The sequence below is a fragment of the Cucurbita pepo genome, chromosome LG14, assembly GCF_002806865.2.
Source record: "Cucurbita pepo subsp. pepo cultivar mu-cu-16 chromosome LG14, ASM280686v2, whole genome shotgun sequence".
NCBI lineage: Eukaryota > Viridiplantae > Streptophyta > Magnoliopsida > Cucurbitales > Cucurbitaceae > Cucurbita > Cucurbita pepo.
Window position 1 is genome coordinate 6,601,626 of NC_036651.1, and position 22,512 is coordinate 6,624,137.

The 22,512-nt window shown below is 33.1% G+C and overlaps 2 protein-coding genes across 2 annotated transcripts; both read left to right on the forward strand.

The window, feature by feature from the left end:
• The first annotated feature begins 5,185 nt into the window (after positions 1–5,185).
• On the forward strand, positions 5,186–10,000 carry LOC111810830 (subtilisin-like protease SBT5.4). Its single transcript, XM_023697637.1, has 11 exons — positions 5,186–5,294; positions 5,381–5,490; positions 5,710–5,807; positions 6,065–6,229; positions 6,318–6,420; positions 7,133–7,667; positions 7,883–7,980; positions 8,417–8,662; positions 8,840–8,951; positions 9,057–9,270; positions 9,429–10,000. Exons 1-11 carry the CDS (start codon positions 5,211–5,213, stop codon positions 9,971–9,973), a joined length of 2,310 nt encoding a protein of 769 aa, XP_023553405.1. The 5' UTR covers positions 5,186–5,210; the 3' UTR covers positions 9,974–10,000.
• A 6,400-nt stretch (positions 10,001–16,400) lies between these two features.
• Positions 16,401–20,971, forward strand: LOC111810764 (subtilisin-like protease SBT5.3). The gene is made up of 11 exons (XM_023697541.1): positions 16,401–16,502; positions 16,591–16,700; positions 16,790–16,887; positions 17,180–17,344; positions 17,446–17,548; positions 18,186–18,720; positions 18,906–19,003; positions 19,438–19,683; positions 19,812–19,923; positions 20,034–20,247; positions 20,406–20,971. Exons 1-11 carry the CDS (start codon positions 16,419–16,421, stop codon positions 20,948–20,950), a joined length of 2,310 nt encoding a protein of 769 aa, XP_023553309.1. The 5' UTR covers positions 16,401–16,418; the 3' UTR covers positions 20,951–20,971.
• Positions 20,972–22,512: the final 1,541 nt, after the last annotated feature.

Here is a 22,512-nt window from a genome sequence, read left to right on the forward strand (position 1 = left end):
ATTTTCATCCCAATCAACCCTTCATCCTTCACAGAAACCCTAACCTTAGAATCCTCATGAGCGTTCCCATCGAAAATATATAGAATCTCAAGAAACCTATCGACGTTCTGCAGAGATTTACCTTTGGAATCTAGGCACTGCACTAACCTCTTCACCAACCAAGTCGCCAACCCTTCTCGCCAAAATTGGCTCCTTCACCTAATGTGGCGACTCTTTCGGCAGCCCTTCTCACCAAAATTGGCTTGTTCGCCCAATGTGGCGACTCTTCCGGCTTCAACATTGTTTTTGTCCTTTGCTCTAGGTTTCCCATTCTACTTCTTGGGTTAGACATATTTCTCGCCAGAGCCAAGGCAACATCGCCGCTGAGCAACGATCCCTCTACAGTTTTTGATGGGCATGAAAGTGTTTCTCTATGCCTCCTCCGAATCAGGTTGTTGACATCTTCACGAAAAGTGTTTCTCGATCTCTCTTTGAATTTTTCAGATCCAAAATTCACGTTCGTTCAAATCCGACCCTCAGCTTTCGAGGGGTGTTAACGATATTTAATACTAAATTATATTTTACCATATATTTCATATATGGTATTTTATTATAAGGAAAATATCTAGATATTTGACTTCTTACCATAGATGAGGTGGATTAAGCAAACATTCTCACTTTAGCTTTGTCGTATGTATTTTGCTAGCACAACCAATATTAAAGGAATAAATTGAGTACTTGATATCTAACAACCTTATAAAAAAAGAAAAAGGTAACGGATTTCCTACCATCCGTCAACTCTCACCACTCCGGCAAAAACAAACACGAAGCAGATTTAGTTTCGCTAGAATGTAAGTGTGAAAAAAAAAAGGAAACAAATTGGAGGAAAGAAAATATCTGAGAAATGTTAAAGGTAGCATGAAAATAATATTGTAACAAAAATAAATAAACATTTCACGACTTTATTCAGGCAAGAGTCTAATGTTAGCGTGAAATTTAACACATGAACCAATGTAAATTAGGGAAATAGTTTTATAGAAGTTTGAACTTGAAACTGATGTCATGAGCTCCCATAGGTCGTCGAACTTTCATTAAGGATAAATTCGTAACAACAACTTAAGCTTACCAGATAAGTAACCTCACTATAGGATAAACTAAAAATTGTATGAGCTATAATATATGATTACTTGCGATNTTTTTTTTTTCCATATGGTTGATAAGCCCATTTATATTATATATGTAAGAGAGATCAGTTTGAGAAGTAAGTTCTTTCGGCCAAAATTTGAGACCATTCAAAGTGCTGTCAACTAAGGATGTCTAGAGTCGCACAACAATTGGTTTCGAACCGCACAAGAAAGATTAACTAATAGTCTCATTAGAGTGATTACTCATTTAGTATTACTTTGTGTTAATGATATTTAATATTAAATTATAGTTTACCATATATATATATATATATATATATATATATATGTGATGTTTTATTATAAGGCAAATATCTAGATATTTGACTTCTTTATCATAGGTGTGGTGGATTAAGCAAACATTCTCACCATATAGAGCCCTTTTGGTTTAGCAACCCTGATCCCTTATTTTCAATAGCTTTTGAATCTCCTACTCTTCTTCTTCTCCACCACCCCTGCTGGCTTTGACGCCGCAACGACAGTCTCTATGGCTACCGCAAATGGAGCCGATTGATTACTCTTCGGTTCAACCTTTTGACCACCAAATCACCCTTCGTCATACTTTGTACAGACAAACCTCACATTCTCCAACATAATCAGTAGTTTCCCCTTGGCCAACATAGCCTCTCTCATTTTCATCCCAATCAACCCTTCATCCTTCACAGAAACCCTAACCTTAGAATCCTCATGAGCGTTCCCATCGAAAATATATAGAATCTCAAGAAACCTATCGACGTTCTGCAGAGATTTACCTTTGGAATCTAGGCACTGCACTAACCTCTTCACCAACCAAGTCGCCAACCCTTCTCGCCAAAATTGGCTCCTTCACCTAATGTGGCGACTCTTTCGGCAGCCCTTCTCACCAAAATTGGCTTGTTCGCCCAATGTGGCGACTCTTCCGGCTTCAACATTGTTTTTGTCCTTTGCTCTAGGTTTCCCATTCTACTTCTTGGGTTAGACATATTTCTCGCCAGAGCCAAGGCAACATCGCCGCTGAGCAACGATCCCTCTACAGTTTTTGATGGGCATGAAAGTGTTTCTCTATGCCTCCTCCGAATCAGGTTGTTGACATCTTCACGAAAAGTGTTTCTCGATCTCTCTTTGAATTTTTCAGATCCAAAATTCACGTTCGTTCAAATCCGACCCTCAGCTTTCGAGGGGTGTTAACGATATTTAATACTAAATTATATTTTACCATATATTTCATATATGGTATTTTATTATAAGGAAAATATCTAGATATTTGACTTCTTACCATAGATGAGGTGGATTAAGCAAACATTCTCACTTTAGCTTTGTCGTATGTATTTTGCTAGCACAACCAATATTAAAGGAATAAATTGAGTACTTGATATCTAACAACCTTATAAAAAAAGAAAAAGGTAACGGATTTCCTACCATCCGTCAACTCTCACCACTCCGGCAAAAACAAACACGAAGCAGATTTAGTTTCGCTAGAATGTAAGTGTGAAAAAAAAAAGGAAACAAATTGGAGGAAAGAAAATATCTGAGAAATGTTAAAGGTAGCATGAAAATAATATTGTAACAAAAATAAATAAACATTTCACGACTTTATTCAGGCAAGAGTCTAATGTTAGCGTGAAATTTAACACATGAACCAATGTAAATTAGGGAAATAGTTTTATAGAAGTTTGAACTTGAAACTGATGTCATGAGCTCCCATAGGTCGTCGAACTTTCATTAAGGATAAATTCGTAACAACAACTTAAGCTTACCAGATAAGTAACCTCACTATAGGATAAACTAAAAATTGTATGAGCTATAATATATGATTACTTGCGATGACATCTGATGATGTATGCGATATTTATGATTTTTGAGTTGTATTGTATTATGTCGTACACTAGTTATATGATGATATATGAGTTATGATGCATGATGATGTATGTAGATGTTATGATGATGTATGGCGTACTTGACATGCTTGATGCATGTAATGGCACTATTTGATGAGTATGATGTTTTTGCATGATATGTACCTTAATATGATGATGTCTTTCCATATTAAGCATGTTCTATGATGATGATTGCCATATTGCATCATGTCGAAAGTTTGACCTAGGACACTACCCCAAGAGCATGAAAAACGATATTAATATAAATATCTAACGAGCATGTTACTAAGCATAATAAAGAGATGAGACTAGGGTTGTGTCAGAAGAGATGTTAAGATGAGAATTAGAGGGACCTCATGCATGTTGTGTATACATAAGCATCGAGATATTTCCCCTTTATGATGATGAGTGCAGACGCGCACAGTATGATGATGAGGGTGTTCATGGGGAGCATGACACCAGGGGTCTGTTGACTTCCGGACGTTGCTACAGACAACTAGCTTGACTAGAGAGGGTCCAAGGGGTGTGTGAGCCGCCTGGGGATTCACACTCACATGTGTGGATCGTGTGTAAGGAAGTACTACACATCCATAGTAGTCCGAACTGGAGGCCAATCCTAATATGAGAAAGAGATAAAGATAGGTCCCTAGAGCATGATTGCACGTGTTTGCATTAACATGACCCTTGTAGTGGGGTCACTTACTGAGTATTCTTCGGGTCGTGTGCCACATCATTTTTCAAGTGAAGGCAAGGCTCCTATAAATGGATGACGGTGGTATTGCGAGCAGAGACCATGGTACGTGCAGTCTTAGGTTAGAATATATTGTTTTGCATTTCATCATTGTATTTGTTTTATTTTTGAATTCTAGTATTTCGTTTGAAACAAGTAGGACTATGACGATATTTTCCAGAGATGAAGTTGTTTTTAACGCTTTCGATATTTATACTACAAATGATCTTTTATTTAAGAGTTAGATTCCGCATATTAGCTGAGCATGAGACCGTAATAGCAATTCTGAATAGGTAGAAGTTTAGAGTTGTTACCTAATAGAAAGTAGAGCCAATTTCCACCTCCTAATATGAATTGGATTGGTTTGATCTCACACTTTTTCCTTTTCAACCGTGTGCTCATATTAAAATTAACTTAACAATATTACATTTTTTAGTTTCTAAAAGTTAAATTTGATAGCATTTTGGTCTATCACTCAATTAATTAACGGAGAAATAAAACATATCTTTAAACCTTATAGAGATTCATATAACCTTATCATTCTTGTTCAAATCTAATATGATCCTTTCTTGGACTCTACCTTTTTAGTGCTAAGTTCTTATTAAATAATTTTCATTTCCTAACCATAATTATTCTAATAATTTCCACCATTTTGCCTCTTAATCTTCTCTGTTCTCTTCAAATGGAAGGAAATTTCATTACTTTGTATAATATATTATGAATTCAAAAAATGAAATTAATATTGCCCAAGCTCTTATAGAAAAAAGAATAAAAAAATGTTATTTTAAGTTATGAAGCTTATTTCTTATATTTTAACTTCGAAAATAAATAGTATCGTTTAGATATAAAATAGACTAATTAGTTATATATTTCGTATCAAATGTATTTTTTTTTTCAATTAACTTAAATCATTTAAGACTATATATATATATATATGTATGATGTTTGAATTCTTTTTTGAGTTGAGTAAGATGAGTGAGATTCGAACCTTAATAATTATACAAAGTTTAACAAGTTGAACTATGCTCAAGTTCGATAAATTTAAAATATATTTTTGCATTATTATTATTTATACGAAGTTAAAACTTGAAATAAAAGTGAAAAGGTTTAAAATGGAGAGATTCCATTGCATAAAAAGTTGTATCTATTTTGGAAGGTGCCATGAACAAAGTTAAAGAGGATGATCGTGCAATTGGAACAAAATCTCATTTGGTGCTGTCAAATGGCTCAAATCTGATATTGAATAATTTTCATTTCCTTATCATAATTATACTCATAATTTCTTCAAACACACCATGAACGTCCATTATTTTTGACTCTTCATCTTCTCCCTTCTCTTCAAATGGAAGAATCCTTGTCACTTTCTATAAAGAAAAATGAAAGTCCAAATAGAACACTTATCAACATTATAAATACGGGTAAGGATGAGGAAGGAACCATTATTCTGAAAGAGGAAAAGAAATGGAGGCCTTCAATCTTCCTCCTTTACTTCTCTCTTTCTTTCTTTTTGCTCTTTTGCAAACATCCACCATTGCAGCCAACAAGGTTACTCAATCATCGCTTATAAATGCTTTTTAATGTTTATATCAACTGGGTTTTAGACATTGAAACGTTTTGTTTATGTTGTGCAGTCTTATATTGTTTACTTGGGATCACATTCGCATGGGTTGAATCCTTCTGCGGTTGATCTCCAACTTACAACACAAACTCACTACAATCTACTTGGATCCGTGTTAGGAAGGTGAAGCTTTTTGTTTCAAATCATGTAGGGTAGATTTGTTGAATTCTCACTCTTCATTTACGCTCTTATGTTTTTGTTTCTAAGTACAGCTANAAACTCACTACAATCTACTTGGATCCGTGTTAGGAAGGTGAAGCTTTTTGTTTCAAATCATGTAGGGTAGATTTGTTGAATTCTCACTCTTCATTTACGCTCTTATGTTTTTGTTTCTAAGTACAGCTATGAAGCAGCTAAGGAAGCAATCTTTTACTCATACAATAGACATATCAATGCCTTTGCAGCTGTTCTTGATCAGAAAGTTGTAGAAGATATAGCGAGTAAAATGATTCATCCGTTTCTATGTCTATGGCTATCATTTTGTTTGATAATGAAACTTCCTAGTAAAATCATACTTGTTTGTTCCTAATTTATTGAGTTTCATACTTTTATGGAATTCCAAAAACAAAAATGACCCTTTTTAGATTCTATAACCTTGTAAGTTGGAAGTATTCACAAGCTTAATTTCAAAAGTCAAATAGTTATCAAGCGTTTCTTAATTTAATAATGATGATGTTTTTATCCTTTTCTTTTTTAGAACATCCTGATGTGGTATCAGTGTATGAAAACAAAGAACTAAAACTGCACACGACACGATCATGGAACTTTCTTGGAGTTGAGAATAATGGTGGAATTCCTTCAAACTCGCTTTGGAAACTTTCAAGATTTGGTGAATCTACCATCATTGGCAACCTTGACTCTGGTTGGTCTTACTTCATTTTTTAAGTTCTTTTTAATTTTTTTTTTTGAGTTTTTGTAATAATTTTTATATGTACTTCGATTCAATATAGGTGTTTGGCCAGAATCAAAGAGTTTTAGTGACGAAGGATATGGACCTATCCCAACAAGATGGAAGGGAAGTTGTGAAGGTGGCTCCAACTTTCGTTGCAACAGGTCCTTACCATCAAATCTCTTATTATTACTTCACCTCTATTTAATTCTTTTATGCTTAGAAATATGCACTATTAGACACTTTTGTTAGCCTAATAGACAAATATTGAACAATAGTTGGTCAAAGTGAATATTAACGTAAAATTCGCGAATATTAATGTAAAATTTGTCTAAATAGACTCGTAAATGCATGAATTTTTAAGAAAAATTTCATCAAACTCATTTTCTTGGTTAAATTTCAAGTATAGCTCTTAAACTTTCATGTTTATGTTTAAGATATCTTTGAATTTCGGATTTGAACTTTTATTTGTTGTGTCTAATTTTTTTTTTCAAATGTGTAATAGGTTTAGAATATTCAATTATGTGTCTAATAGATGTGAGACATATTCAGATATTTAAAAATTAATTGATCAAATTTTATATCTAATAAAACTCTTTACCTTCTATTTATTTTTAGTAGGTCGATGAATTTTAAATAAATGTCAAATAGGTCAATCATTTAGTATGAAATTAAAATAAGAATTATTGCTATTACAAAATGTAAAGTCTTTTTAAAGTAATGGAATAATTAAAAAAAAAAAAAAAAACTAAACTTGTAGTTTAAACTATGCTTTTAAGCATGCAAAGACATAAACTCATGACTTTTGAATTTTGTATTCTAATTAGTCATTGTATCAAATGCTTGTATCAGTACGTGTGACAATTTTAAATGCAGGAAGCTGATTGGAGCACGATATTTCAATAAAGGCTATGCATCTAACGTGGGACCTCTCAACTCGAGCTATGAAACGGCAAGGGACGATGATGGGCATGGAACACACACCTTATCCACAGCGGGAGGCAATTTCGTTCAAAGAGTAAGCATGTTTGGGAATGGTTATGGCACGGCAAAAGGGGGTTCCCCTAAAGCTCGTGTTGCTGCCTATAGAGTATGTTGGCCTGATGTGGGGAATGGTGGGTGTTTTATGGCCGATATTCTAGCTGGCTTTGAAGCTGCCATTAGCGATGGAGTTGACGTTCTATCGATTTCACTCGGTGGAGGTGCTATAGAATTTTCTGAAGATCTATTAGCTATAATGTCCTACCATGCAGTGAAGAACGACATCACTGTTGTTTGTTCGGCTGGAAATTCAGGACCATTTGCAGGTACAGTCTCAAATGTCGCACCATGGATGATAACGGTGGGAGCTAGTACAGTTGACAGGCTTTTTACAAGTCACGTGGTGTTGGGAGACAAGAGGCACTTCAAGGTACTGTACTCAACACTTGTTACTGCTGTATAGTTGTGTTCTTGACAACATTTATATAAATATTTAAGTTAGTATCGAACAATTTTTAAACATAGTAAATTGTATTGGGCATATGAAGTTATATCATATACATGTCTCTATATTTGTATCGATTGAGTTTATAGCTCCGTACTACGTTTATGTTCTCATCAATGATTTTTCATTGTCAATACCAGGGTAAAAGCCTTTCTAGTAAATTATTGCCAGCTAAGAAGCTCTATCCGTTGATCCGTGCTTTAGATGCAAAATTCAACAATGTCTCTGATAACGACGCGTGAGTATATTTTTATTTAAATGATACAAAATATCTCTAAATTTTAGAAACATTTCAATCCTGCCCTCACCATTAACACTTCAATTTTTGAAACAGATCCAAAAAGCATTTTCTATTTAAACAATGTAAATCATTAAATGATGTTACCTATATCTTTTGAGTTGAACTAAGCAATAAACATTAATCATATTTTTTTAATATAGTTATAAGTTGTGTTATTATCATAATTTTTCTAATTTTTAAGAATGTTTAACTTAATTTGATGGGTATTTTTCAAAATTTTTAAGAGAGTTAAAATAAATTTTTTCAAAATGTAAAATATGTTTTAAAATTTAAGAGTATTTTATATAATTTAATCCGTAGGTTTTCACTGTAATAATAAGAAGAAATTGACAATAGCACATGATATTAAGCAAAATTTATTGTGATCTTGTAGCATACTATGTCGCCAAGGGTCTCTTGATCCTAAAAAGGTAAAAGGAAAAATTGTAGTTTGCCTTAGAGGGGAAAATGCAAAAATCGAGAAAGGTTATGTGGTTGCTCAAGCAGGTGCGGTTGGGATGATTCTTGCTAATGACAAGGAAAATGGGGATGCATTTGAGGCTAATGCGCATTTACTTCCTACTTCACATATAAGCTATACCGACGGTGAATCAGTCTACCAATACATCCAGTCTACTAAGTAATTTCTCCATCTTATTCCACAACTTTAATGTTTATTCATAAAATATTTTAAATTTTATGATCTAATAAACATAAATTTAGAAGTTTATTAATCTATTAAACGTACTTTTCAAGTTAAAAACTTTATTAAACTCAAAATTTGTAACTTATATGTCATGTTTTGTTGTTGAAACAGAACTCCAATGGCTTACATGACTCACGTGACTGAGTTGGGAATCAAACCAGCACCAATTATGGCTTCATTCTCATCGAGAGGTCCCAACACAATTGAGCCCTCAATACTCAAGGTTGGTTAAGAATGATGTGTTGAGTACTTGTATAGTATAAAGTTCAATGTGTTATCCCCTAACAATCACAAAATTTTAAGTACTGCATTTTTTTTTTAATTTCAGCCTGACATAACAGCACCAGGTGTGAATATAATAGCGGCTTTCTCGGAAGCAACATCCATAACTGGTTTACCTTATGATAAACGTCGGGTTCAATTCACTGAATTATCTGGCACTTCTATGTCATGCCCCCATATTTCTGGCATCGTTGGTCTTCTCAAAACCCTTTATCCAAAATGGAGTCCAGCAGCTATCAGATCTGCAATCATGACCACAGGTTCGTTATTCAAAATTCTTCGACCATTTTAAAAGTGAACAGACTAAATAAACTAGTAATTTATGAATAGTAAGAGATATTATTTATGGTATTTGCATTATTTTGTATTAAGAAACATTTTGACTTAAATCTTGCTAACTAATGATTTTGTTTGATAGCTGGAACCGAAGCCAATGACTTAAATCCAATACTAACCTCAGAAAAGGAGAAAGCAAACCCATTGGCATATGGTGCAGGCCATGTCCAACCAAACAAAGCAGCAAATCCCGGCCTTGTTTACGATCTCTCCACCCAAGACTACTTGAACTTCTTATGTGCTCGTGGCTACAATAAAGCACAAATGAAACTATTCACCAATGATACTTCATTTGTTTGTTCAAAGTCATTCAAAGTAATAGACTTGAACTACCCATCAATCTCGATATATAATCTAAAATCAGAGGTAGTGAATATCAAAAGAAGAGTGAAGAATGTAGGAAGTCCAGGCACCTATGTTGCTAAAGTCGAGTCACCACCAAGAGTTTCAGTTTCGGTAGCACCAAGTACTTTGAAGTTCACTAAAACGGGTGAAGAGAAGAATTTCAAAGTTGTGTTGAGGAGGGTGCAAAGTAATCAAACTGAAGAACATGTGTTCGGAAAACTTGTCTGGTTTGATGGGAAACATCGTGTTAGTAGTCCAATTTTTGTAACATTAGAGATTTAGTAAAACAAACACATGAGTTTGGGTTGAGTTTAGCTTGTTTTAGCTCAATCTTTTGAAAATCTCTTTTCTCTTCACAGTTATGTTTAATAATAATGAATAATGAATAATGAGTTATTCCATGTTTTTTTTTTTTTTTTTAAGTTTAATTAATTTAATTTTTCAATGTTGATATTTTCTAGGGTGTTGGTTTTGACAAACTAAGGAAGTATACTAAAACAAAAGAAATGAAGTACAAAAAACAAGTTGAGGGATAGTGTCTAGGACTAAGAATCACTTAACACCATCCTTTTCAATTGGTAAATAGAACATAAATTTGATGGGTATTTATTAACAAAATCACTAACAAGATTTCCTTTTAACTCTCTACTCAAATTAAAACAGCTAAAAGTTCTCCGAAATAAATTACTAACTAGTTTCCAAAAACTTGTTTTGTTTTACAATTTGGCAATTGTGATGTCCCACATTCTTTGGGAGCAGAACAAACCACTATTTATAAGGCTGTGGAAACCTTCTCCCAGCAGATGCGTTTTAAAGCCTTGAGGGGAAGCCCGAGGAAAGCTCAAAGAGTACAATATCTACTAACGGTGGATCTGGAGAAGCCCGAAAGGGAAAGCTCAAAGAGGACAATATCTGCTAGCGGTGGATCTGTGTCGTTACAAAAGCAACTACTACAATTATTCAACCTCTCTTTTGCAACAGGAATTTCATCATATTTTAAGGACCTCTCTTTTGTAACAGGAATTTTATCATATTTTAAGGTACTCCTCTATCTTTCAACCCTATTATTATTGAATTCTTGTTTTTTTTTAGGTTTGCCTCTAGGTCTCTTTGGTTGAGACCGTAAATCTGAAGCACCATAACTTGTAGATTGCTCTTTCCGATTGAAGTGACCTCCAACTTCTTCTTAGCTGTGTTATTTGGTTCCTTCTTTTCCTGAGTCCTTGATTTCTTCTCCTCTTTCTTGCTTGTCAGTGCTAATAGACGCTTCTGGAAGATGTTGATGGTTTTTTTTATTAGTATTCATACTATCAATTTTGCGACCGTTTTATCTTCATCAATAGAACTCTTTTTTGTTGAATATCTTGAGGAATGAGCCAGCTAATCGATTCTGTTGTCTTCTTCTGTTATTTGACCAAGACTAATAATATTGCTCTTCAAACTCGAGATATAATATTCCTTGGTCAATAGACGTTGATCGTCGTTCTTACACTGAAATAAGATGGATCATTTTCCTTGGATCGGTACAATTATTGGTTTTGACATGCGATCAAAATATACCAAAACAAATAGATGAAAGAGAAAAAACAACTTGAAGGAGAATTTCTTGGACTAAAAACCTTAAACCACTTTGATAAAACATACATTTAATAATTATTTATAGGGGAGAAAGACACTAATTTTTCTTTTTAAACTTATTGAATCACAAAGGGATCTTTTGGACTAACAGTTGTTTTACTACCACCGTTCTTTTACTAAGTCAAGCTTGAATCACAAAGGGATCTTAAGATAAGTGATAGTTATACAAGAATGTGTGCTATATAAATTAGGTTGTTTTATGATATAAATCACAACAATTTTCTACATGCACTATAGCGAGTGAGACATGCATGAGTCCTAGAAGAGACTCTGCACCCAACATATTTATCTTAGAGAACGATGAGATATGTTTGTAATACTAGACATTCTATGTAACTCTCGAACACTTTAGCCTAAAGATTTTTTTTTTTAATCAAAACGACGGTCATTAAATAGTCATTTTGGTCACTAGCACGATACTTTCTCTCTCAAAATCATTTCATATACATTGATCTTTCATTATTTCCTTGATATCAATTTGTATATTAATATTATCATAACAAAGAGTGACACATGCATTTACTATAAAGTCAAGATTCAAAATTTGGGCTAGGTCATGAATAACAGATTATGCCATAAAAACATGTATGAAAGATAACATTAAAAATTACAATAAAATTTTATGTGATTTAAAAGAAATAAATGAACTCACATTAACATACAAGTACGAAGGTATGAGATTTTTTACAAAGTAGAGAACGAGATTGGGATAGTAGAGTTATAAAATATGACATTCTATAACATGCAGACACACTAGATGCCCAGGGTTGACACCCTCTATGGCTTCAAAGCTCCCGAGCACCTCTGGCCTCAACCAGTGACATTGGTCACTTGAGAAAAAAATAAAGGAAGGAAGGGGTGAGTATAAAATTATACTCAGCAATCAACCTACTTGTAGGCTCTCATCACATCCATGATCTAGTTGGTGTCTACAAACTTTTCTCTAGGCTCAAGGCATGCAACCTTTGCTTCTCTCGGACTTAGGTAATTATCTTAGCCTAAGTAGCGGTTACTCCCAGGTTGAGACATTACCTCATAAAACTCTTTCATTAATGGGGACATCGTGGTATGTCTAGCCTGCTCTAATCATCCATGGAAGGTTAGCTGGCAAACCCTACCTACAATATGCTGGAGAGATGGGGAACTCTTTGTCTCCCATTTCGGTGTAGGAAATTCAGCCTATGGAAGTCAGAGATATGGAATCCCCGGTTTTGGAATAGATTTACCAGAGGTAAAGACCGGGTAAGGATTTGGCATTGAATCCAATGGGGAAGTGATTTGGCTTTCTAAACTTTTCTTTCCTTCCTGTGTTCCCACGTGATCAGTTAAGAGTTGATGCACAATAGATCCATCATGTTACCCAAGATTGGTGGAGTGGCCCCTCTATGCTTGCTAGCAACTAAGACTATCTATGTAATCCTACATCCTCTCTCAAGATGGATCTATTGTGCAAAGTAGTCCAACTAACTTGTCATGTCACACAAACCTAACAAATCTAGGCATGACTTAACGGTATTGGTACTGGTATGGAGGAAAGTGGAAGTCTATTTGATACCATACCTACTGCTATAAGCTTGGACACTACTTTAGTCTTTCTAGTTTGCTGTGGCAGTACTCTAGGTTACTAGGGCGGGTTGGTGGCTTTGACATGGACTCTCCTCTCCATTATTCTCTGTTCTTGCTCCTTGACGCTTATATGGTTTGAGAGTACTAGGGTCTAGATCCATTGATTGCCACTCGTGATCTTAAGGTGCTTAATCTGTTAGAGTCATATGGTCTCTATGAATCGTCTAGCCAATTTGTCTTTAACGACCTAGGTTTATCTCTTAATAACTAAATTATTTCTATAAGTGAGAACACACATTCATGCACTTGAAGCTAATGTACAATAAGACATGCAATTCAACCACATATGCTCAACGGGGTTATGACATCCATCAAATAACCGGAGCGCATATCACCCGTTTTCATCATCTTTCACTATATTTATGAACATATTAGTAGTAAACATTCCCTAACAACCGTTCTTAAATTCCTATAATATTGGTGACAAATCTCTTGCTTAATTGATCTCTCTAGGCTCTAATCATACTCAATCTATCCACCAAAGATAGGATTTACTAACCTGAATGCATTTTCAAGAAATCCCTACAAGTATTACTTGCCTAAAATCTGTGTGTTTACTTGGTTGATGCATGCCTTCTCGAATACGATTTCTCTCAAATGAGGTGTTCAAAATTTTTGAATTTCTTATGATGGAACCTAATTCACATTAAGATAAGGTTAGTATCGAAGTTGGGATACAAGAGTGACATACAGAGGCTGAATAGATAAAAAAGGGACACAAACGATCGAGGATAATCTGTGTACGATCGAGTTTCAAGTTACATTGGGTAGAAAATTTTTATGAAACGTGAGCGAGGAAATGTATTGAAAACAATTTGATAAAAAAACAATGTTACACGTAAAAGCGAACAAGCAATAACCACAAGATTGATAACATATAACCATTAAAATGAATTATTTTCGAATTAAATATTCATGATATGTATATAACAGCGACTTTAGGTTCCGTAAAAAATCTAGGGTCATTACAAATTGTATGATGTATGTTATTTTGCACGATCCTTTGACATGATGCTTACCAGGAATATTATGCTATGATGTCAATTATGCCCGTCTTGGTATGATTTTTTTAATTTCATGTACTTATGCTAGAACGTGTGACTTTAGATTTCTACTTACCTAGAGTCATCACCTTCATCATAGCATATTTATTTATGTACGGAAATGAACGTTTAAACTTTTTCATAAAACATAAATTTCATCTTAAAATACAGTCATGAACTTATATGTTCGAAAATATCTTTAAAATGACATAATAATAAACTAAAGGAAACAAATAAACATTTAAATTAAAAACATCCTATTCTAGCCTAAGTATAAGAAAAATAAATGTGACTACCCTATGTATGTGACATGGTCTCGCGGTTGTCGTCAACCATACATGAATGTCTTGGCTTTACTTGAAAGAGAAGTAGCCTATGACTTGAATATTTTAAGAAATATTCAGTAAGTAACCCCACTATTGGAGTTAAATGCAAACACATACAATTTCATGAATGAGACCGATCATAACAGTCTATTTTCTTACGAAGGCTATCCTATCGAGAAATTGAGATGTGTACTTAATTTTCCTACACACGGTCCACACGTGCGAGCATGAACATATTAGTCGGTTCGCACACCTCCTAGGCCTCCTTTCTAGTCGAGCGAGCATTCTCCAGGAGCTGTTGATGCCGGACACCCATTAAGAATATCGACCATCACTGCAGCATTATGATAAACATAATGAACGTTTCCCTGCCTAGTAGTGTAGGCGTCTCTACTGTGAATAGGGATATCCCCCAATGCATGAATACACAATAATGCATGAGGTCCCAACATTTTTCCATTTTAATTATCATTAATACAACCCCGCTAGCATCTTGTACTTATCATATCATTTCTCATATCATTGCTTATATCATTTATCACAATTTTTTGTGTATGTCCGGGTTGTATTTCATACTAGTTCATTGTTTTGCATGTCAATCATATCATATCATTCATGTCACATATCAATCATATCATAACGTTTTCATGCTTTCAGACCTAACAATCCATATCGTGCACATATTATATCATATTGTGTATCATAACAATCACATAACATATCCCTAACATATCGATTCACATTCTACCATATCATAAACATGTCCATAATCACATATATCGTACCATAACCTAAATCATATCAATCACATACTATTTTACTATATATATATATATATATATATATATATATATATATATATATATATATATATATATATATATATATATATATATATATATATATACATATATATATATATATATATATATATATATATATATATATATATATATATATATATTCATCATTCCTATATCATATCATATCATTTCGTAAATACTTTGTGGTCATGTCGTTCCCTAATTTATCATAGCCTTAACGTTCTTATACATATCATAGGCGTATCATTTCATGAGCACAACTTAGTCATATCGTTTCCCAGATGTATCCTAGTCATATCATGAATGCATCTTACTCTTATCGTTTCATGAACGTTTTTTAGTCAGATCATTGCCTGAACTCGTATCCTAACCATATCGTTCTATCAATCCATTATAAAATGAGATTATGAAACGTATTTTTTGCATTATTATTCTAAAATCTCAATTTTCAATCAACTTAAAACATACCCTATAATTAGTATGAGTATCGATGAAAAGTTTGAATGGTTTAGAATCAATTCTAAACAAATTTAGAATAAAAAAATTCCTTTATAAAAGAATATACATATAATCTACTAAAAACTTTAAACTAATAATTAAAAAACTAATTCATTTTTACTCTAAACTAGCATAGTCAATCAAATTTAGGCTTGAAGTCTTAATTTCATTAAATTAGATGAAATTAATATGAATTATTTTATTTTATTTTAATTTTTTTAATTAACTTAAGTGATTTTAAGACTATATACGTATAAAAGAGATGGCATAGATAACAAATTTATTATTATTTTTAGTTCAATAAGAGAAGCAGATTCGAACTCTAATCTCTTGATCAGCTATACATACTTTAACGAAATTAACAATGCCAAAGTTCGATAAAATTAAAAGATATTTTTGCATTGTTATTATTTATTCCAAGTTAAAACTTCTAATAAAAATAAAAGGGTCTAAAATGGAGAGATTACATTGCTTAAAAAGCTCTATCTATTTTGGAAGATGCCATGAACAAAATTTAAGAGGATGATTCTGTCAAATGAGACATAACCATTTAACCACACCATATTCATTTTGATAATATCCCTTATTGATTCAATGCTTTTAGAACAGTATGAGTTGTTAAATGATTTACATTCCTGCCATAATTATCTTAATATTTTCTTCAACAAACCATGAATTTCCACTATTCCCAACTCTATAAAGAGAAATGAAAGATGAAGCCCAAATCAAACACTCATCACTAAGGAATCATTATTCTTAAAGAGGAGAAGCAATGGAGTTCTTCAATCTTCCTCCTTTACTTGTGTCCTTCTTTCTTTTGGTTCTTTTGCAAACATCCACCATTGCAGCCAAGAAGGTTAGCCATTGATCACTTATAAATCCTTTTTAACGTTTATACCAAATGCGTTTTAGACCCTCAAGTTTTTTTTTTTAATTGTGTGCAGTCTTATATTGTTTACTTGGGATCACATTCACATGGATTGAATCCTTCCGCAATTGATCTTCAACTTGCAACACAAACCCACTACAATCTACTTGGATCTGTGTTAGGAAGGTGAATCTTTTAGTTTCAAATCATGTAGTGCAGATTTGTTGAACTCTCACTCCTAATTTACGATCTTATGTTTCTGTTTCCAAGTACAGCAACGAAGCAGCTAAGGAAGCAATCTTTTACTCATACAATAGACATATCAATGCCTTTGCAGCTGTTCTTGATCAGAAAGTTGTAGAAGATATAGCAAGTAAAATGTTTCATCTGTTTCTATGGCTATAACTATCATTTTGTTTGATAAAGATTTTGTTTCTAGTAAAATTATATTAGTTTATACCTAATTTATTGGGTTTCATATTTTTAGGGAAACATTATGATACTCATTAAAAAAAGTTCCACAAACAAAAGGACCCTTTTTAGTTTCCAAAATTTTGTAGGTCGGAAGCATTCACCAGCTTAATTTCAAAAGTCAAATAGTTATCAAGCTAGACTCGTTTTTTTAATTTAATAATGATAATGTTTTTATCCTTTTTCTTTTTTAGAGCGTCCAGATGTGGTATCAGTATATGAAAACAAAGGGCTAGAACTGCACACGACCAGATCATGGAACTTTCTTGGAGTTGAGAATGATGGTGGAATTCCTTCAAACTCGCTTTGGAGCCTTTCAAAATTTGGTGAATCTACCATCATTGGCAACCTTGACTCTGGTTGGTCCTACTTTCCTTTTATATATATATATATATATATTTATTTATTTTATTTTTTGAGTTTTTGTAATGTTTTTTATATGTATTTGGAATCCATATAGGTGTTTGGCCAGAATCGAAGAGTTTTAGTGATGAAGGATATGGACCTATCCCAACAAGATGGAAGGGAAGTTGTGAAGGTGGCTCTAACTTTAGTTGCAACAGGTCCCTAACATCAAATCTCTTACTAACATCAGATCTCTTATTAATCTAAACTTTGTTAGATGCATATCTAGTTACCGAATAGAAATAAAAATGTAAATGCATAAATTTTGAAAGCAAAATAACATAAATTTATTTTCTTAGTTAAATTATAAATATAGTTCTAAACTTTCACGTCTATGTTAAGATATCTTTGAGCTTGAAAAACTATCTAATCAGGATTTAAAATTTTATTTTTAGGTTTGGAACATTCAATTATATATCTAATAGATTCGAGACATTCAAATATTTAAAAATTAATTGGATATTCAGTTTATTTTTTTAGTACGTTTGTGAATTTTAAATAAATGTCAAAATGAGTCAATGATATATCACCAAATTAAAGTTTCAAGATTTATTGGCAATTACAAAATATAAAGTTAAGAAACTTATAGATAAAGAGTCTTATCAAATATTTCTTTTAGTTCAAATATATATNAAAAAAAAAAAAAAAAAAAAAAAAAAAAAAAAAAAAAAAAAAAAACTAAACTCATCATCTTTTCAATTTTCTTCTTATATAAAAATGATAATAGATTGGTCCTTTCTAGCTAGTCATTCTATCAAATGCTTGTATGAGTACGTGTGACAATTTTAAATGCAGGAAGCTGATTGGAGCACGATATTTCAACAAAGGCTATGCATCCAACGTGGGACATCTCAACTCAAGCTATGAAACGGCAAGGGACGATGATGGGCATGGAACACACACCTTATCCACAGCTGGAGGCAATTTCGTTCAAAGAGTAAGCATGTTTGGGAATGGTTATGGCACTGCAAAAGGGGGTTCCCCTAAAGCTCTTGTTGCTGCCTATAAAGTATGTTGGCCTTCGGTGGGGAGTGGTGGGTGTTTTATGGCCGATATTCTAGCTGCCTTTGAAGCTGCCATTAGTGATGGAGTTGACGTTCTATCGATTTCACTCGGTGGAGGTGCTAGAGAATTTTCTGAAGATATACTAGCTATAATGTCCTTCCATGCAGTGAAGAACGGCATCACTGTTGTTTGTTCTGCTGGAAATTTTGGACCACTTGAAGGCACGGCCTCAAATGTTGCACCATGGATGATAACTGTGGGAGCTAGCACAGTTGACAGGCATTTTACCACTAATGTGGTGTTGGGAGACAAAAGGCACTTCAAGGTACTCTACCCAACACTTGTTAGTAGTATATAGTTATGTTCTTGACAATATTTCTACGAATATTTAGGTTAGCATCGAAACAATTTTTAAACATAGTAAATTGCATTGGGCATATGAAATTGTAGAGTTTATGGTTTTGTACTACGTATATGTTCTCATTAATGATTTTTCATTGTCAATACCAGGGTAAAAGTCTTTCTAGTAAATTATTGCCAGCTAAGAAGCTCTATCCGTTGATCCGTGCTTTAGATGCAAAATCCAACAATGTCTCTGACAATGACGCGTGAGTATATTTTTATTTAAATTATATAAAATATCCTTAAATTTTGGATATGAGTCCTAATTCTTACAATTAACCCTTCAATTTTGAAATATATCCAAAAACAATTTTCTATTGAAACAATATAATTATCCAAAAACAATTTTCTATTGAAACAATATAATGTAAATTATTAAATGATGTTACTATATCATATTTTTTCCCTATAGTTATAAGTTGAGTTATAATCAAAAGTTTTTTAATTTTTAGAATGTTTAACTTTGATTGGTATCTTTTCACCATTTTTACCAGAGTTAAAATAAACTTTTCAAAATGTAAAATGTGTTTTAAATTTTAAGAGTATTTTGTATAATTTAATCCACATATTTTCACTCTAATAATAAGAATAAATTGACAAGAACACATGATATTAAGCAAAATTTATTGTGATCTTGTAGCATACAATGTCACCAAGGGTCTCTTAATCCCGAGAAGGCAAAAGGAAAAATTGTAGTTTGTCTTAGAGGGGACAGTCCAAGAGTGGAGAAAGGTTATGCGGTTGCTCAAGCAGGTGGTATTGGGATGATTCTTGCTAATGACAAGGGAAGTGGGGATGCACTTTCGCTTGATGCACACTTACTTCCTGCTGCACACATAAGCTATACCGACGGTGAATCAATCTACCAATACATCCAATCTACTAAGTAATTACTCTATCTTATTCTATGAAATTTCACGTTTATTCACGAAGTATTTTAAACTTTATGATCTAACAAAAATTTAAGAAACTCAAAATTTAGAATTTATATGTCATGTTTTGTGGTTGAAACAGAAGTCCAATGGCTTACATGACTCACGTGACTGAGTTGGGAATCAAACCAGCACCAATTATGGCTCCATTTTCGTCGAGAGGTCCCAACACAGTTGAGCCCTTAATACTCAAGGTTGGTTAAAAATGGTGTGTTGAGTACTTGTATAGTATAAAGTTCAATGTGTCATCCCCTAACAATCACAAAATTTTAAGTAATGCATTTTTTTTTTTTTTAAATTTCAGCCTGACATAACAGCACCAGGTGTGAATATAATAGCGGCTTTCTCTGAAGCAACATCCATAACTGGTTTACCTTATGATAAGCGTCGGGTTCAATTCACTGAATTATCTGGCACTTCTATGTCATGCCCCCATATTTCTGGCATCGTTGGCCTTCTCAAAACGCTTTATCCAAAATGGAGTCCAGCAGCTATCAGATCTGCCATCATGACCACAGGTTCATTATTCAAAATTCTTCCCACATTTTAAAAGTTAAGAGACTAATTAAACTAGTAACTTATGAATAGTAAGAGATGTTATTTATGGTATTTGCATTATTTAGTATTAAGAAAGATTTTGACTTAATTCTTGCTCACTAATGGTTTTGTTTTGTAGCGGTTACCGAAGCCAATGACTTAAATCCAATACTAAGCTTTGAAAAGGAGAAAGCAAACCCATTGGCATATGGTGCAGGTCATGTCCAACCAAACAAAGCAGCAAATCCAGGCCTTGTTTACGACCTCTCCACCCAAGACTACTTGAACTTCTTATGTGCTCGTGGCTACAATAAAAAACAAATGAAACTATTCTCCAATGATACTTCATTTGTTTGTTCAAAGTCATTCAAAGTAATAGACTTGAACTATCCATCAATCTCGATGTATAATCTAAAATCAGAGGTAGTGAAGATCAAAAGAAGAGTGAAGAATGTAGGAAGTCCAGGCACCTATGTTGCTAAAGTCGAGGCACCGCCAGGAGTTTTGGTTTCGGTAGACCCAAGTACTTTGAAGTTCACTAAAACTGCTGAAGAGAAGGATTTTCAAATTGTGTTGAGGAGGGTTCAAAGTAATCAAACTGAAAAGCATGTGTTCGGAAAACTTGTGTGGTCTGATGGGAAACATCGTGTTAGTAGTCCAATTTTTGTGACATTAGAGATTTAGTAAAAGGTTGAGTTTAGCTCGTTTTAGCTCAATCTTTTCAAAATTTCTTTTCTCTATTCACAGTTCTCATTTCTATTAATCTATTAATAATGAATATCATTTCCTTGTTTTTTCTTAAATTTAATTTATTTAAATTTTAGCACTAAAATTTGTTGAGGGGGATGGCTCTTTCCCATGATCGAAATATATTAAAACAAAATAAATGAAGTAGAAAAAATCAACTTGAGAGGAGAATTCTTCTATTCTCTCTTCTGTCTTTGAATCCTATTATTATTGAATTTTTGCTTCTTTTTAGGTTTTTTTCCTTTTCTTTTTAGGTTTTCCTCGAGGTCTCTTTGGTTGAGACCGTAAGTCTGAAGCAAGTCTGAAGCAATTTAAGTTGTAGATTGCTCTTTCTGATTGAAGTTTACTCCAATTTCTTTTTCTTAGCTCTGTTCTTTGGTTCCTTCTTCTTATAACTCTCGAATTTCTTCTTCTCTTTTTTGCTGTCAATGTTAATAGAGGCTTCTGGAAGATGTTGATAGTTTTTTATTAGTATCTTATACTAGCGATTTTACAACCGTTTTATTTTCATCAACAGAGCTCCGTTTTTATCGAATATGTCGAGGAACGAGCCAACTAACTCTATTCTGTAGACTTCTTTTGTTATTTTGACCAACGCTAATAATATATCTCTTTAAACTCGGGATGTAATATTCATTGGTCAATAGACGTTGATCGTCGTTCTTACATTGAATTAAGATAGATCCTTTTCATTGGATCGATACAATTATTAGTTTTAACCTAGGATCAAAATATACCTAAACAAATAAATGAAAGAGAAAGAACAATTTGAGGGAAGAATTTCTTGGACTAAGAGCCTTAAGCCTTGAGCTTTTTAGTTCTTCTATGTATGTTGTGAATAAAACATACCTTTAATGAGTATTTATATGGGAGAAGGTACTAATAATTCCCTTCAATAAATCACCAACTATTTTCCAAAACTTGCAATTTGGCAACTATTAACGGTTTACTAACAGTTCTTTTACTAGAATCACAAAGGGATATAAAATAAGTGATGATTATACATAACTTGTCCTATACAAAAATTAAATAATAAATTATGAGGTTTTATAATATAAATCACTAACTTCTACTTACACTATAGCTAGTGAAACATGAGTTCTAGAGCAGACTCTACCTCCAACATTTGTCTTAGAGAAGATGAGATATGTTTTATAATATTTGACATGGAATGTAACTCTTAAACATTTTATGTTACGACCCGAAATTTTTTTACATAATTTAAGGTCGCTACTGTATACGTACCATAAACATTAAATGTAGATGTGAATGTTTGATTAATCCACCACACCTAAACGGTGTGAAAGTTATCTTATTTATAATCAAGTAAATTACAAGGATATAGAAATAGTAATAAATGGAAATAACCATAAATGGAAAGATACCTATGATAATAAGACAAATATTAGATATTTGCCTTATAATAAAATATCAAATATAATATATATGGTAAACTATAATTTATTACTAAATATCCTTAACACCCCACCGCAAGCTGA